Source organism: Perca flavescens, chromosome 13, assembly GCF_004354835.1.
Source record: "Perca flavescens isolate YP-PL-M2 chromosome 13, PFLA_1.0, whole genome shotgun sequence".
Taxonomy (NCBI): Eukaryota; Metazoa; Chordata; class Actinopteri; order Perciformes; family Percidae; genus Perca; species Perca flavescens.
In genome coordinates, this window is record NC_041343.1 from 34,373,211 (window position 1) to 34,387,742 (window position 14,532).

At 42.6% G+C, this 14,532-nt stretch overlaps 2 protein-coding genes across 3 annotated transcripts in view; both read right to left on the bottom strand.

The window, feature by feature from the left end:
* Positions 1 to 5,654, bottom strand: part of nipal4 (NIPA like domain containing 4) — a 40,346-nt gene extending 34,692 nt beyond the window's left edge. Inside the window, exons 1-2 of the mRNA XM_028596183.1 lie at positions 5,287 to 5,654; positions 2,072 to 2,152 (exon numbers count right to left, since the gene is read on the bottom strand). Of these exons, the coding sequence (XP_028451984.1) occupies positions 2,072 to 2,152; positions 5,287 to 5,326 (121 nt within the window). The 5' untranslated portion in view covers positions 5,327 to 5,654. The remainder of the gene's footprint in view (positions 1 to 2,071; positions 2,153 to 5,286) is intronic.
* A 2,085-nt stretch (positions 5,655 to 7,739) lies between these two features.
* Positions 7,740 to 13,982, bottom strand: ins (preproinsulin). 2 transcript variants are annotated; one of them, XM_028596188.1, is made up of 3 exons: positions 13,854 to 13,982; positions 9,008 to 9,215; positions 7,740 to 8,089 (listed from the first exon to the last, which is right to left on the bottom strand). In XM_028596188.1, exons 2-3 carry the CDS (start codon positions 9,189 to 9,191, stop codon positions 7,929 to 7,931), a joined length of 345 nt encoding a protein of 114 aa, XP_028451989.1. In that variant the 5' UTR covers positions 9,192 to 9,215; positions 13,854 to 13,982; the 3' UTR covers positions 7,740 to 7,928. The 2 variants fall into 2 exon arrangements, with proteins under 2 accessions (XP_028451989.1, XP_028451988.1); XM_028596187.1 differs by lacking the exon at positions 13,854 to 13,982 and adding an exon at positions 9,852 to 9,942.
* Positions 13,983 to 14,532: the final 550 nt, after the last annotated feature.

Here is a 14,532-nt window from a genome sequence, read left to right on the forward strand (position 1 = left end):
TGATATAGCACATCTGACGCAGGTGAAGGGAGGTTGTGCACCTACAAACTCACGTTCTGAACATACACTATTAAGAGAAGCTAATTAGAAGTACTTATTAGTTTTTTGATTTAAGATAAGGTCACGAACATGTGGACACACCTATATGAAAAGTTAAAACATGCCTCAATATCAATTAACTTGGTATGGAAAAATTACGGAAATTCTGTAAAATACACATTGGATTCCCTGTGACAGCTTCTACCAATATTAGTGGCATGTGTTGATTTAGATGGTGTGTCAGGAAATGGTACAGTCACTGTTCTATTTTTGTGCACCAACAAAGGCAACTTTTGAACACGCTATTATGATTCAGTGCCGCCCAGATAATGTATTGGGAAGTGATCTCATGTACAAATTCAAATTAGATTGGTTAAAAGTTAATAGAAACAGCTGTTTGCTGTCACCATACCTAGAGATTGGCACGGGGTACTTTCCATAAAATCATCTCTCAATGCAAATCAGACCAGCTGTTCGGCTAACTGACATAAAACCATGCCAGACTCTAGGTATGGTGAAGGGTATGTGATGAAGGGGGGGTGCAAGGGAACTTTATCAGGATGCATAGTATCCTGGATCCATGTAATAACTGGCCTTTATAATAACCATCTGCCTGCCTCTATGTGAATTTAACATAGGGGTGTCTATACTTATGCCCCCTGTATTTTAAGGAAGAACATTTATTTATTTACGATACATTATTCATTCACAAAGAAAATTGGTGAACTTAAAGGTTGGAGTTTTCTTTTTTTTTTTAATTGAGGCATTTAGATCAATTTTCAAAAGATGATTTTTCTTATTCCTCTTTTTAGTCAATTTTACCGTGGGTTCCTAAACTCATGAGCAGCGCTGTAACTAAAGTTAAAAATCAGTTTTTTTCCTGGTTCAGACCGGCTCAGGGAAGTAAAAGCTGATCAGTGAGAACAGGGCGAGTCTGATCAGATCTCTGGCAGTGACGGAGCACTTCTTGGGCCGTCCCACCAGCGATCCAGATTAGATAAAGACATACCAGCCGGTACCTGGCAGACTGAGAGGCCACAGATTTAAGATCTGAAGAGGAAGCATGTCTGGAGATGACATCACCGTAGTCCAGGAGACGCCGCTCGCACGGCGCTGTAACATGAACACACACACCCTGGTGTCCCTTTGGGCTGGGTTTACACAGTGGTGGGGGCGTCACTTAAAGCCCCCCACACCCCCACAAACGTTGAAAAGGTGACAAAACATCTAAGACAAGCGACAGAATAGTCGAAAAGGTGAAGAAAGGTTCAGAAAAAGCTCAAAAGCTACAAAATAATGTGTTGTGGGTCTGCATGTGTGTGTTTGTGTGTGTGTGTGTGTCTGTGTGTGTGTTTGTGTGTGTGTATCTGTATGTGTGTTTGCATGTGTGTGTTTGTGTAGGTGTGTCTGCATGTGTTTGTCTCTGTATGTGTGTCTGCATGTGTGTGTTTGTGTGTGTGTGTCTGTGTGTGTGTGTGTCTGTGTGTGTGTGTCTGCATGTGTTTGTCTCTGTATGTGTGTCTGCATGTGTGTGTTTGTGTGTGTTTGTGTAGGTGTGTCTGCATGTGTGTGTTTGTGTGTGTGTGTGTGTCTGCATGTGTTTGTCTCTGTATGTGTGTCTGCATGTGTGTGTTTGTGTGTGTTTGTGTAGGTGTGTCTGCATGTGTGTGTTTGTGTGTGTGTGTGTGTCTGCATGTGTTTGTCTCTGTATGTGTGTCTGCATGTGTGTGTGTGTCTCTGTGTGTTTGTGTGTCTGCATGTGTGCGTTTGTGTGTGTTTGTCTCTGTATGTGTGTCTGTGTGTGTGTCTGTGTGTTTGTGTGTGTGTGTCTGTGTGTTTGTATGTGTGTCTCTGCGTGTGTGTGTGTGTGTGTCTGCATGTGTGTCTCTGTGTGTGTTTGTCTCTGTATGTGTGTCTGTGTGTGTGTCTGTGTGTTTGTATGTGTGTCTCTGTGTGTGTGCGTGAGTCTGTGTGTGTGTCTGTCTGCATGTGTGTCTGTGTGTGTGTGTCTGCATGTGTGTGTGTGTGTTACCTGTTGTAATGTTGTTCAGGTGTGTGTAGGACAGTAAACACACCGCAGACTGAGAGCCGCACCACAACCTAACCCCAGAGCCTGCAGAGACAAACATATTATGGGATGTTTAAACCTTGTATTCTCATTTTCTGTGTGTGTGTGTGTGTGTGTGTGTGTGTGTGTGTGTGTGTGTGTGTGTGTGTGTGTGTGTGTGTGCTTGCATCTGTCTTTTTTAATTTGTCTCAATGATTTCTCAAGTATAAATAAAGATTGAATGATTGAATGAATGAATGAATGAATGTTTTCTGTCTGCATAGCGACACAATAACATTTCCTGGAGAGAAGCCGTTGGGTCACTTTGAGTGTTTGTTGAATCTGACCGTGTGTGTGTGTGTGTTGTGTGTGTGTGTGTGTGTTTGTGTGTGTGTGTTTGTGTGTGTGTGTGTTTGTGTGTGTGTGTGTGTGTGTGTGTGTGTGTGTGTGTGTGTGTGTGTGAAGGGTTGAGTCAGACTGGTTTGGGCTGATTAGAGTAACCTGAGGAGTCAATATTTACCCTGTCAACACTGCAGGCCATGTTTCTTCCCCAACCTCAAATAAAGTCTCATAGCGTTAGAAGGAACTTAAATAACTTTAAGCTGAAAACATGGAGGGACAAGTCAACCATCTTTATAAACACATAGACAGCTATTTCTTTAATTATGACATATTTTAAAACTAAACATGCTCAGGATTAATTTCAGAAATGCTTTATTTTATAACTCATCAGAATCAGGACTTTTAGCGTGTATAGAGCCAGCATATCTCCACCAGACTCCATGTAAATAATCAGGACTTTTAGCGTGTATAGAGCCAGCATATCTCCACCAGACTCCATGTAAATAATCAGGACTTTTAGCGTGTATAGAGCCAGCATATCTCCACCAGACTCCATGTAAATAATCAGGACTTTTAGCGTGTATAGAGCCAGCATATCTCCACCAGACTCCATGTAAATAATCAGGACTTTTAGCGTGTATAGAGCCAGCATATCTCCACATGTAAATGGGTGAATTAAGGGTTTATTTCAACCAAACCAGAGTGGTGATTGTTGGAACAGTGGAAAGATGAACCAAGATGGCTTTTGGTAGTTTTATTTAGTTTCTGTCCACTTTGAATGAAGTGTGTTTTACGATGATAGAAGTCCTGATTATTTACATGGAGTCTGGTGGAGTTTGGTGATGTTGATTTCGGGGCTGTTTCATGTTAAACTAAAAGGATCTTACTCTTTAACTAAAAGGTCTATCTCTGTAGGGATCCATCCATTAATGTTGTCAGTCACTCAAAAAAAGAAACATTGAAGAAAAGGGTCCAGGTGAGAATTACCGACTATAGTTACTCTTTAATTTCAGGTAGTTTCCTGGAGACAAAGGAAGTAATGTAGTAGTCGTACTAATTAAAGTGCGTCCCCTCGGGGGTTGATTAGCCTCCAACGTTTGGAACATCTGGTCCCATGTGGGGGGGCGTAAACCAGGCCAGCATGGAGTCAGTTATCAACACAACTGTAAATAATACACTTTGAGTATCAACACAAAATGTGATATATCATCATTTATACACTGCTTTATCTTTTTAAATCCTCCTAGATGTATTATTGAGTTAATCTGTAAAAGGTGGATGACATTTTATACACACACACACACACACACACACACACACACACACACACACACACACACAACACACACACACACACACACACACACACACACAGAGACACAGACACACACACACACACACACACACACACACACACACACACACACACACACACACACAGAGACACACACACACACACACACACACACACACACACACACAAACACTTCCTTTTCATGCCACTTTCTACTTCTACTCCGCTACATTTCAGAGAGAAATATTGGACTTTTTACTCCACTACATTCATCTGTTCCAGCTCTAGTTACTAGTTACTTCAGTTACTTCAGTTACTTTAGTTACTAGTTACTTTAAACATTAAGATTCCTGCACACAGAACACATGTAGTTTATAAAATCTGATGTATACATATATATATATATATATATATACACTACCGGTCAAAAGTTTGGGGTCACTTAGAAATTTCCATTCCAGACAGAATACCAGCTGAGATCAGTTGTATTGTTTTTTTTAACCAGGGCAGCAGTTTTCAGATTACATTATGTGTTTACATAATTGCAAAATGGTTCTCGACTGTTGTAGAAAGAAGTGTCTGAAGAAATGCTTGAAATCCATGTTTTTTGGTCTAAACGTCATACCCAAATTAAAAGTGGTACAGCTCCCATATACTTTGACACCCAGGGGTGTGCCTGATATCATTGGAAAGGTGACTGATGTGGGTTTGTTTGTGTATTTGAGAAGTGTTGTATTTTGTAGTTTTTGGGCTTTTTTCTTTGCACTTTTCAAATGGAAATAAAAAAACGCACAGACATATCTGTAGAAAAGAAATCATATAAAATCCATTTTTTGAGTCTTTTGGTGTCTGGATTGTTTCTGTAGTAAGCTGAGACGTGGCTAATGCTGTGTTGTCTGTCACCTGTCAGATGTGTTTACAGCAGTGTATTTTAATCACTTTACAGATGTATGACTTGGACGGAAATAAAACACCTCCATTCTAGCCTCTGTAACTCTGTGTCAGTAAGGCCTAGAATCGCCCTGACACTTGTAACAAAAACTTGAGAATGTTTCCTTTCCAATGATATCAGGCACACCCCTGAGTGTCAAAGTATATGGGAGCTGTACTACTTTTAATTTGGGTATGACGTTTAGACCAAAAAACATGGATTTCAAGCATTTCTTCAGCCACTTCTTTCTACAACAGTCGAGAACCATTTAGCAATTATGTAAACACATAATGTAATCTGAAAACTGCTGCTCTGATTAAAAAAACAATACAACTGATCTCAGCAGGTATTCTGTCTGGAATGGAAATTTCTAAGTGACCTCAAACTTTGGACCGGTAGTGTATATTTATATATATATATATATATGACCATTAAAACACACAACTGGTTGGATCCTCTACAATGGTTTCATACTTTAATTACATTCTCCTGATGGTACTTTTACACACTTTTACTGCAGTAGTAATATTTACCGTGCAGGTATTTCACGGTGTGGTAGTAGTACTTGTACTGCAGTATTTCACGGTGTGGTAGTTGTACTTGTACTGCAGTAATTTAGATATTAGTTCTCACCGTTTGTGCACGTCTCGTTGTTCAGGTGAACATCTTCCATCACGTCGCCGCAACAACCCGCGCACACTAACAGCAGAGACTACAACCGGACTATTCCTCCGGTGTTCCCCCGGTCTTCTCCTGCTATTCACCCGGACAATTTCACCCGTATTCTCCCGCAGTTCTCCCGGTGTTCTCCCGCAGTTCTCCCGGTATTCTCCCACACAGTTCTCCCGGTATTCTCCCACACAGTTCTCCCGGTATTCTCCCACACAGTTCTCCCGGTGTTCTCCCACACAGTTCTCCCGGTATTCTCCCACACAGTTCTCCCGGTGTTCTCCCACACAGTTCTCCCGGTATTCTCCCACACAGTTCTCCCGGTATTCTCTCACACAGTTCTCCCGGTATTCTCCCACACAGTTCTCGGTGTTCTCAGTTCTCCCGGTGTTCTCCCACACAGTTCTCCCGGTATTCTCCCACACAGTTCTCCCGGTATTCTCCCAGTCCTCCCAGTTCTCCCGGTATTCTCCCACACAGTTCTCCCGGTGTTCTCCCACACAGTTCTCCCGGTATTCTCCCACACAGTTCTCCCGGTATTCTCCCAGTCCTCCCAGTTCTCCCGGTGTTCTCCCACACAGTTCTCCCGGTATTCTCCCAGTCCTCCCAGTTCTCCCGGTGTTCTCCCAGACAATTTCACCCAGACAGTTCTCCCGTTATTCTCCCAATCAGTCCTCCCGGTGTTCTCACCGGAGTACGTCGGCGGCTCAGAGCGCTGGAGAGGTAAACAAAGCGACAGGTGACCCCACCCAGCTCCGCCCCGCCCCACCGGGCAGAGACGCCGGTGTGTGAGCTCAAACCAACACGGAACAACAGGTGGATGAGATACGGAGAAGCAGACGGGTGTCCGTTTGTAGCCTATCGTCCGGTTATCTCCGTTTCAGTCAGTCACACACATGAAGTAGATTCTAGAAACAAGTTGTTATCACAGCGCGGGAGGCAAACATGATAATTATGAACGATTTCAATATACACATAGTTCCACATTGCCATACACGTGTGAGTGTGAGTGTGTGTGTGTGTGTGTGTGTGTGTGTGTGTGTGTGTGTGTGTGTGTGTGTGTGTGTGTGTGTGTGTGTGTGTGTGTGTGTGTGTGTGTGTGTGTGTGTGTGTGTGTGTGTGTGTGTGTGTGTGTGTGTGTGTGTGTGTGTCTCTGTGTGTGTGTGTGTCTCTGTGTGTGTGTGTGTGTCTCTGAGTGTGTGTGTGTCTGTGTGTATGTGTGTGTCTGGCTCTGTGAGTGTGTGTGTGTGTGTGTGTGTGTGTGTGTGTGTGTGTGTGTGTGTGTCGGTGTGTCTTTGTGTGTGTGTGTATGCGTGTGTGTGCATGCGTGTGTGTGTGTGTGTGTATGTGTGTGTCTGGCTCTGTGTGTGTGTGTCTTTGTGTGTGTCTCTGTGTGTGTCTGTGTGTGTGTGTGTGTGTGTGTGTGTGTGTCTGTGTGTGTGACTGTGTCTGTGTGTCGGTTTGTCTTTGTGTGTGTGTGTGTGTATGTGTGTCTTTCTGTGTGTGTGTGTTTGTGTGTGTGTGTGTCTTTGTGTGTGTCTCTGTGTGTGTGTATTTGTGTGTGTGTGTGTCTTTGTGTGTGTCTGTGTGTGTATGTGTGTGTGTGTGTGTGTGTGTGTGTGTGTGTGTGTGTCTCTGTGTGTGTGTGTCTCTGTGTGTGTGTGTCGGTTTGTCTTTGTGTGTGTGTGTGTATGTGTGTGTCTGGCTCTGTGTGTGTGTGTGTGTGTGTGTGTGTGTGTGTGTGTGTGTGTGTGTGTGTGTGTCTCTGTGAGTGTATATGTGTGTGTCTGGGTGTGTGTGTGTATGTGTGTGTCGGTATGTTGTGTGTGTCTATGTATGTGTGTGTCTGTGTCTGCACGTGTGTGTACCTGTTTTGTTGTTCACGTGTGTGTAGGACACCTTGTTCCACATTTCCGACATCATGGCCTGTGTGTTGTGTGATAGATTCAGATCTCTATGCTGATTATGTATCCATATCCATCCCTATGTCTCTGCATTAATAGCCCCTTTATGGTGCTTTTGAATCAAACTGTCAGGGGATATATTTCAAAGAGTTATGTGGACACATCCAGTGAGTTTTGGGAGGATTGGCCCAACACATGTTGACTTTTGGTTACTTATGTGCTTATAGCCACGCCCTTTGGGAGTTAATTGGTCAACATCTCAAACGCCAAATAGGATATCAACAATTTTATTATTATTATTTTAAAAGTTTAAATGTGATCTAAGTAGGACTCCCAATGTGAGGGGGGGCTGGGAAAATTGTGCTAATACAATAATTACTTGGTGCAATAATTGATCAGCTACAAAATGTTTAATGTATTCACTACTACTCACTACTTATGATTCATACAGAACATATTCATGTTGACAGTGTACTGAAATGACAAATAAGAGAGAAATGAACACCACACAGCTTAATGTCTCAATTCACAAACGGTTTATTTTGTAGGAAAAATACTTTCATTCATTTCTCAGCAGTTGTTTTTCAGAAAGGTGAGGGGCAGGCTAAGTTAGCCACGTAGCTAAGCCAGGCTAAGCCAGGCTAAGCCAGGCTAGGCTAGGCTAGGCTAGGCTAGGCTAGGCTAGGCCAGGCAGATGTTTTTTTAGTTGCAGTAGTTCTGCAGGTCAAAGATGTTGCAGGGCCGGTGGCAGCACTGCTCCACGATGCCTCGCTTCACCATCATCTCCATCTGGTCCTTGAAGGCGAACTCCGCCACCTCGTTCTCGCCGCCCGCTGCCGCGCCCCCCTTCGGAGGGAGGAAACCTGGCGGGGAAAACACACCGCGGTGCAGGGGTTAAAGGGTAGTTTCTGTATAATCAGGACTTTTAGTGTGTATAGAGCCAGCATATCTCCACCAGACTCCATGTAAATAATCAGGACTTTTAGCGTGTATAGAGCCAGCATATCTCCACCAGACTCCATATAAATAATCAGGACTTTTAGCGTGTATAGAGCCAGCAAATCTCCACCAGACTCCATATAAATAATCAGGACTTTTAGAGTGTATAGAGCCAGCATATCTCCACCAGACTCCATATAAATAATCAGGACTTTTAGAGTGTATAGAGCCAGCATATCTCCACCAGACTCCATGTAAATAATCAGGACTTTTAGCGTGTATAGAGCCAGCATATCTCCACCAGACTCCATGTAAATAATCAGGACTTTTAGCGTGTATAGAGCCAGCATATCTCCACCAGACTCCATATAAATAATCAGGACTTTTAGAGTGTATAGAGCCAGCATATCTCCACCAGACTCCATGTTAATAATCAGGACTTTTAGAGTGTATAGAGCCAGCATATCTCCACCAGACTCCATGTTAATAATCAGGACTTTTAGAGTGTATAGAGCCAGCATATCTCCACCAGACTCTATGTAAATAATCAGGACTTTTAGCGTGTATAGAGCCAGCATATCTCCACCAGACTCCATGTAAATATTCAGGACTTTTAGTGTGTATAGAGCCAGCATATCTCCACCAGACTCCATGTAAATAATCAGGACTTTTAGCGTGTATAGAGCCAGCATATCTCCACCAGACTCCATGTAAATAATCAGGACTTTTAGCGTGTATAGAGCCAGCATATCTCCACCAGACTCCATGTAAATAATCAGGACTTTTAGCGTGTATAGAGTAAAACTACTAAATAGTTAGTTTTTGGATATTGGGGGTCTCACCCATGAGGGGGTCCACGTCTCTCTTGGGGTTGTAGAAGAAGCCTCGCTCCCCACAGACCAGGTAGAGCGCGTCCACCAGGTGAGAGCCACACAGGTGCTGCGGCTGCGCGGCGGCCTGGCAGCCGGGCCACGCCAGCAGCAGCACGGCCAGCAGAGAGACGCACTGGAGCCACAGAGCCGCCATGACGCTAGAGGAGGAGGAGGAGAGCTGGGGGGCATACAGGGAGTTACGTTAGGTGGCAAAAAGGTCGCAGGGGAAATGGTGAAAAGGAGACAAGAACTTTGTAAGAAGTTACAAAAAAGTTTAATTAAAAACCCGCCAAAAACTTCCAAGAAAAAGGACCAAAACTAAAAGAACAGAGAAAAAGTTTAACCATCCTCAAATTTTTTAACCATTTTCTATATCAGAAATTTGGGGTTTCTTACAACCAAACTTTCAAAAAATACCAACGTGGATGGTTCTCTACAACGCTCCTCACGAGTTACATGAATCATCGGTTCACTACTTTAAATTCATTTTGGTTGTTTTAGTCAATTTAATACAATTTAGAGAGAAATAAAGTAATAGTTTTTTTAATAATTAATTCAAAAACGTAAAAAGGCGCTGAAAAAAATTGACAAAGACACCGGGAAAAGTGTGAAAGACTGTGGCCGGGTTAGCTCAGCCGGTAGAGCAGGCGCACATGTATAGAGGTTTACTCCTCGACGCAGCGGCCGAGGGTTTGACTCCGACCTGCGTCCCGTTGCTTCATGTCATCCCCCCCTCTCCCCCCTTTCATATCTTCAGCTGTACTGTGAAAATAAAGGCCTGAAAATGATCTTTAAAAGAAAAAAGTGATAAAACCTGTGTGCCTGTATGAAGAGTCCTGAACTGACCAGCCTGTGAGACGAGACAAGGAGACTCTGGGAGGTAGCAGCAGGAAGAGGAGGAGGAAAGAAAGGTCTGGAAAGAGGAGGCAGAGAAAAAGTTCAAGATAATAAGGACAAAAAAACGACAAAAAGGTCTGAAATGTTGCCTCGGCCAACACATGGGTCCCTGTCAGATTCAGGAGATGGAGGAAGAGGAGGAAGAGGAGGAAGACGGAACCAAGCTGGAGAGAAGACAAAACAGAGACACTGAAGTCTAGAGAAAGGAGGAGAGGAAAAACATCAGGAATAGAGAGGGGAAGAAGAAGAAGAAGAAGAAGAAGAGAGAGTTGAGGATGGAGAGACGGGGGAGTAACTGACCTGAGGAAGAAGAGGAGACTGTGTGATGAAGAGGAGCAGCTGAGATCAGAGCTGGAGGATGTGAGGAAGAACAGAAACTCTGCTCTGCTTTTATACTGAAAACCCTGGGGGGAGGGTCTGTGTGTGTCTCTGTGTGTGTGTGTGTGTGTGTGTGTGTGTGTGTGTCTGTGTGTGTGTGTGTGTGTGTGTGTGTGTGTGTGTGTGTGTGTGTGTGTGTGTGTGTGTGTGTGTGTGTGTGTGTGTGTGTGTGTGTGTGTGTGTGTGTGTGTGTGTGTGTGTGTGTGTGTGTGTGTGTGTGTGTGTGTGTGTGTGTGTGTGTGTGTGTGTGTGTGTGTGTGTGTGTGTGTGTGTGTGTGTGTGTGTGTGTGTGTGTGTGTGTGTGTGTGTGTGTGTGTGTGTGTGTGTGTGTGTGTGTGTGTGTGTGTGTGTGTGTGTGTCTGTGTGTGTGTGTGTGTGTGTGTGTGTGTCTGTGTGTGTGTGTGTGTGTGTGTGTGTGTGTGTGTGTGTGTGTGTGTGTGTGTGTGTGTGTGTGTGTGTGTGTGTGTGTATGTGTGTGTGTGTGTGTGTGTGTGTGTGTGTGTGTGTCTGTGTGTGTGTGTGTGTGTGTGTGTGTGTGTGTGTGTGTGTGTGTGTGTGTGTGTGTGTGTGTGTGTGTGTGTGTGTGTGTGTGTGTGTGTGTGTGTGTGTGTGTGTGTGTGTGTGTGTGTGTGTGTGTGTGTGTGTGTGCAGCACTCAGTAGAACCAACAGATCTAATGACCTGAGATGATCTGATCTGATCTTATTGATGAACTCTGAGAACCAATCAGCTGCTGACGTGTTCTGCTGAGCTCAGCAGCCGACAGACTCAACACGGTGGCAAACAAGTCACACAAAGCTACAAAAATATGTCAAAAAGCAACAAAAATATGTCAAAAAGCAACTAAAATATGTCAAAAAGCAACAAAAATATGTCAAAAAGCAACAAAAATATGTCAAAAAGCAACTAAAATATGTCAAAAAGCAACTAAAATATGTCAAAAAGCAACTAAAATATGTCAAAAAGCAACAAAAAAAGTAAAAAACTGTAAAAGACCAAGTCTTGGGCACGTCTCCATCATATCCACTGATCTTAACGACATCCCTGATTGTAAACACGGTGAATTATTATAACGGAGGGTTCATCTTATTGTGTGTTAATAAGAATATTCATATTCTTAACTGCGCCAGACTGATCAGAACTTCTGTAGTCTTTTATTTGTATTTTTGTAATTATTTTCTGGGGAATGCTTTACACTTAGTAGCTAATTTTCAGATTGTAACTGCTATCTTTCATCTCCTTCACCATCTCGCTTCTATCTCTCATGAGCTCTGTATTGAATGTCGTACTGTAGTTTGTGCTATGCATGTTCAGAGTAAATGTGACCGGAAATGTAACATTTCAATCTTTTCTAATAAAAAAAAAATTGGTTTTTTTTCAATGTTTTTGTCACTTTTTCGACACTTTCTTTAAAATGTTTTGTCCCTTTTTTGACCGGTGACCCATCGTCCACTCCCACCAGTACTGTATCCGCCCCACTCACCAACTTACTACCACTACTGTTACACTTATTTTTGGAATTCATGGTCAATAAACCTCCTTTAAAGGAAATTATAGCAAATGTTTGAGTCAAAAAACAGGAAATGATGAATTATTTTGACTAATAATAGAGTAATGTATGTTGATGGATAATCACAGACTCATCTATGTCAAAGTTTAGTCCGAATACTGTTTAGAAACCATTTACATTTTTTTCAAATGCTAACCCTAACCCCCCTAACCCTAACCCCCCTAACCCTAACCCCTAACCCTATCAGAAATTTGGGTTTCTGGGACAACAAAAGTGTCGAAAAAGATGTCCAAAACGTTGAAAAAAAGTTCAGATTTTGACCCAGAAAAACTAAAAGTTGCACAGTAGAGATGGCTCTGATTTAAATAAAGATAGGCTCATTCATTCATAATATGAGCCTATAATATGTCCAGTTATGTGGAAAATGCAATGCTTTTCAGGGGAGTTTTTAAAGGGTAACTACTGTCTTTTTTCACCCTGGACTCTCTGTCTCCATGTGTGAGTGTCTGATGGAACAACAATCTGTGGAACTGGTCCAGTATTAAACCAGAACCGAGCTGTAATGTAACCCTACAGGACTAATGTTCAGCAGCAGTTAGAGTCAATACAAGTTCTGTTGTTGCTGCTGACAGACTCAGATTATTATTCTAAGTGTGTGACAACATTATGGGATGGATCCCTACAGAGATAGACCTTTTAGTTAAAGAGTAAGATCCTTTTAGTTTAACATGAAACAGCCACGAAATCACCATCACCAAACTCCACCAGACTCCATGTAAATAATCAGGACTTTTAGTGTGTATAGAGCCAGCATATTTCCACCAGACTCCATGTAAATAATCAGGACTTTTAGCGTGTATAGAGCCAGCATATCTCCACCAGACTCCATGTAAATAATCAGGACTTTTAGCGTGTATAGAGCCAGCATATCTCCACCAGACTCCATGTAAATAATCAGGACTTTTAGTGTGTATAGAGCCAGCATATCTCCACCAGACTCTATGTAAATAATCAGGACTTTTAGCATGTGTAGAGCCAGCATATCTCCACCAGACTCCATGTAAATAATCAGGACTTTTAGCATGTGTATAGAGCCAGCATATCTCCACCAGACTCCATGTAAATAATCAGGACTTTTAGCGTGTATAGAGCCAGCATATCTCCACCAGACTCCATGAAAATAATCAGGACTTTTAGCGTGTATAGAGCCAGCATATCTCCACCAGACTCCATGTAAATAATCAGGACTTTTAGCGTGTATAGAGCCAGCATATCTCCACCAGACTCCATGTAAATAATCAGGACTTTTAGCGTGTATAGAGCCAGCATATCTCCACCAGACTCCATGTAAATAATCAGGACTTTTAGTGTGTATAGAGCCAGCATATCTCCACCAGACTCTATGTAAATAATCAGGACTTTTAGCATGTGTAGAGCCAGCATATCTCCACCAGACTCCATGTAAATAATCAGGACTTTTAGTGTGTATAGAGCCAGCATATCTCCACCAGACTCCATGTAAATAATCAGGACTTTTAGCGTGTATAGAGCCAGCATATCTCCACCAGACTCCATGAAAATAATCTGGACTTTTATCATCGTAAAACACACTTCATTCAAAATAAATATGCTGGCTCTATACACACTAAAAGTCCTGATTATTTACATGGAGTCTGGTGGAGTTTGGTTGAAATAAACCATCAGAATGAAAGGCAAAAAACCCCGCCAGAAATAAGCGACAAAAACCTTGAAAAGTTAAAATATTTTGGGAAACTAAAAACCTGTGTTGACCCTGCAGGTCTTCTACTGTAACAGAGTATTTATCCAGTGTGGTATTAGTACTTTTACTGCAGTAAAGGATGTGAATACTTGCTGAGCGAACAGAAACTTTCCAACACGCCGAGCGCTGAATGTTTGCCCGGTCGGCCGAGAGGAAACTCAGCGGACCGTGACGAGCGTCACCAACCGTTCACCACGGAAACCACAAGGTGTTTTCGGAGAATCAGAGTGAAGACGACTCATCTCCAATTACCCAGAAAGCACTTCTGCTGCCTCATTGGTCGCCTGAGAGTCCATCAGTCCCATTTTCTGCAACGCAGACTTTCCTTAAACGCATCTTCATTAATGGAGCGATAAACGTGAATGGTACACGCAGAACAACAGGCAGAGATGGTTGGGTCTCTGTTTCTGTCTTTTAGCTGTTTTGTTGTAATTTATGTGTGTGTGTCTGTGTCTGTGTGTGTGTGTGTGTCAGTGTGTGTCTGTGTGTGTACGTGTATCTGTGTGTGTGTGTGTGTGTGTGTGTGTGTGTGTGTGTCTGTATCTGTGTGTCTGTGTGTGTGTGTGTATATGTGGTATGTGTGGTGTTGTGTGTGTGTATATGTGTGTCTGTGTGTCTGTGTGTGTGTGTGTGTATATGTGGTATGTGTGGTGTTGTGTGTGTGTATATGTGTGTGTTTGTGTGTGTGTGTGTGTGTGTGTTTCTGTGCGTCTGTGTGTCTCTGTGTGTGTGTATTATCAGAATAGTTGGAGATTTTTTTTGTCTAGGAAAATGTAGGAAAAAGAAACTCAAGCTGCAGTGAAAAGAAGATGACAAAGTTTATGTGCTGCAACAACAGTAAGGTATATATATATATATATATATACAACAACAGTAAGATATATATATATATATATATATATATACAACAACAGAAGGTATTGTTCTCTGA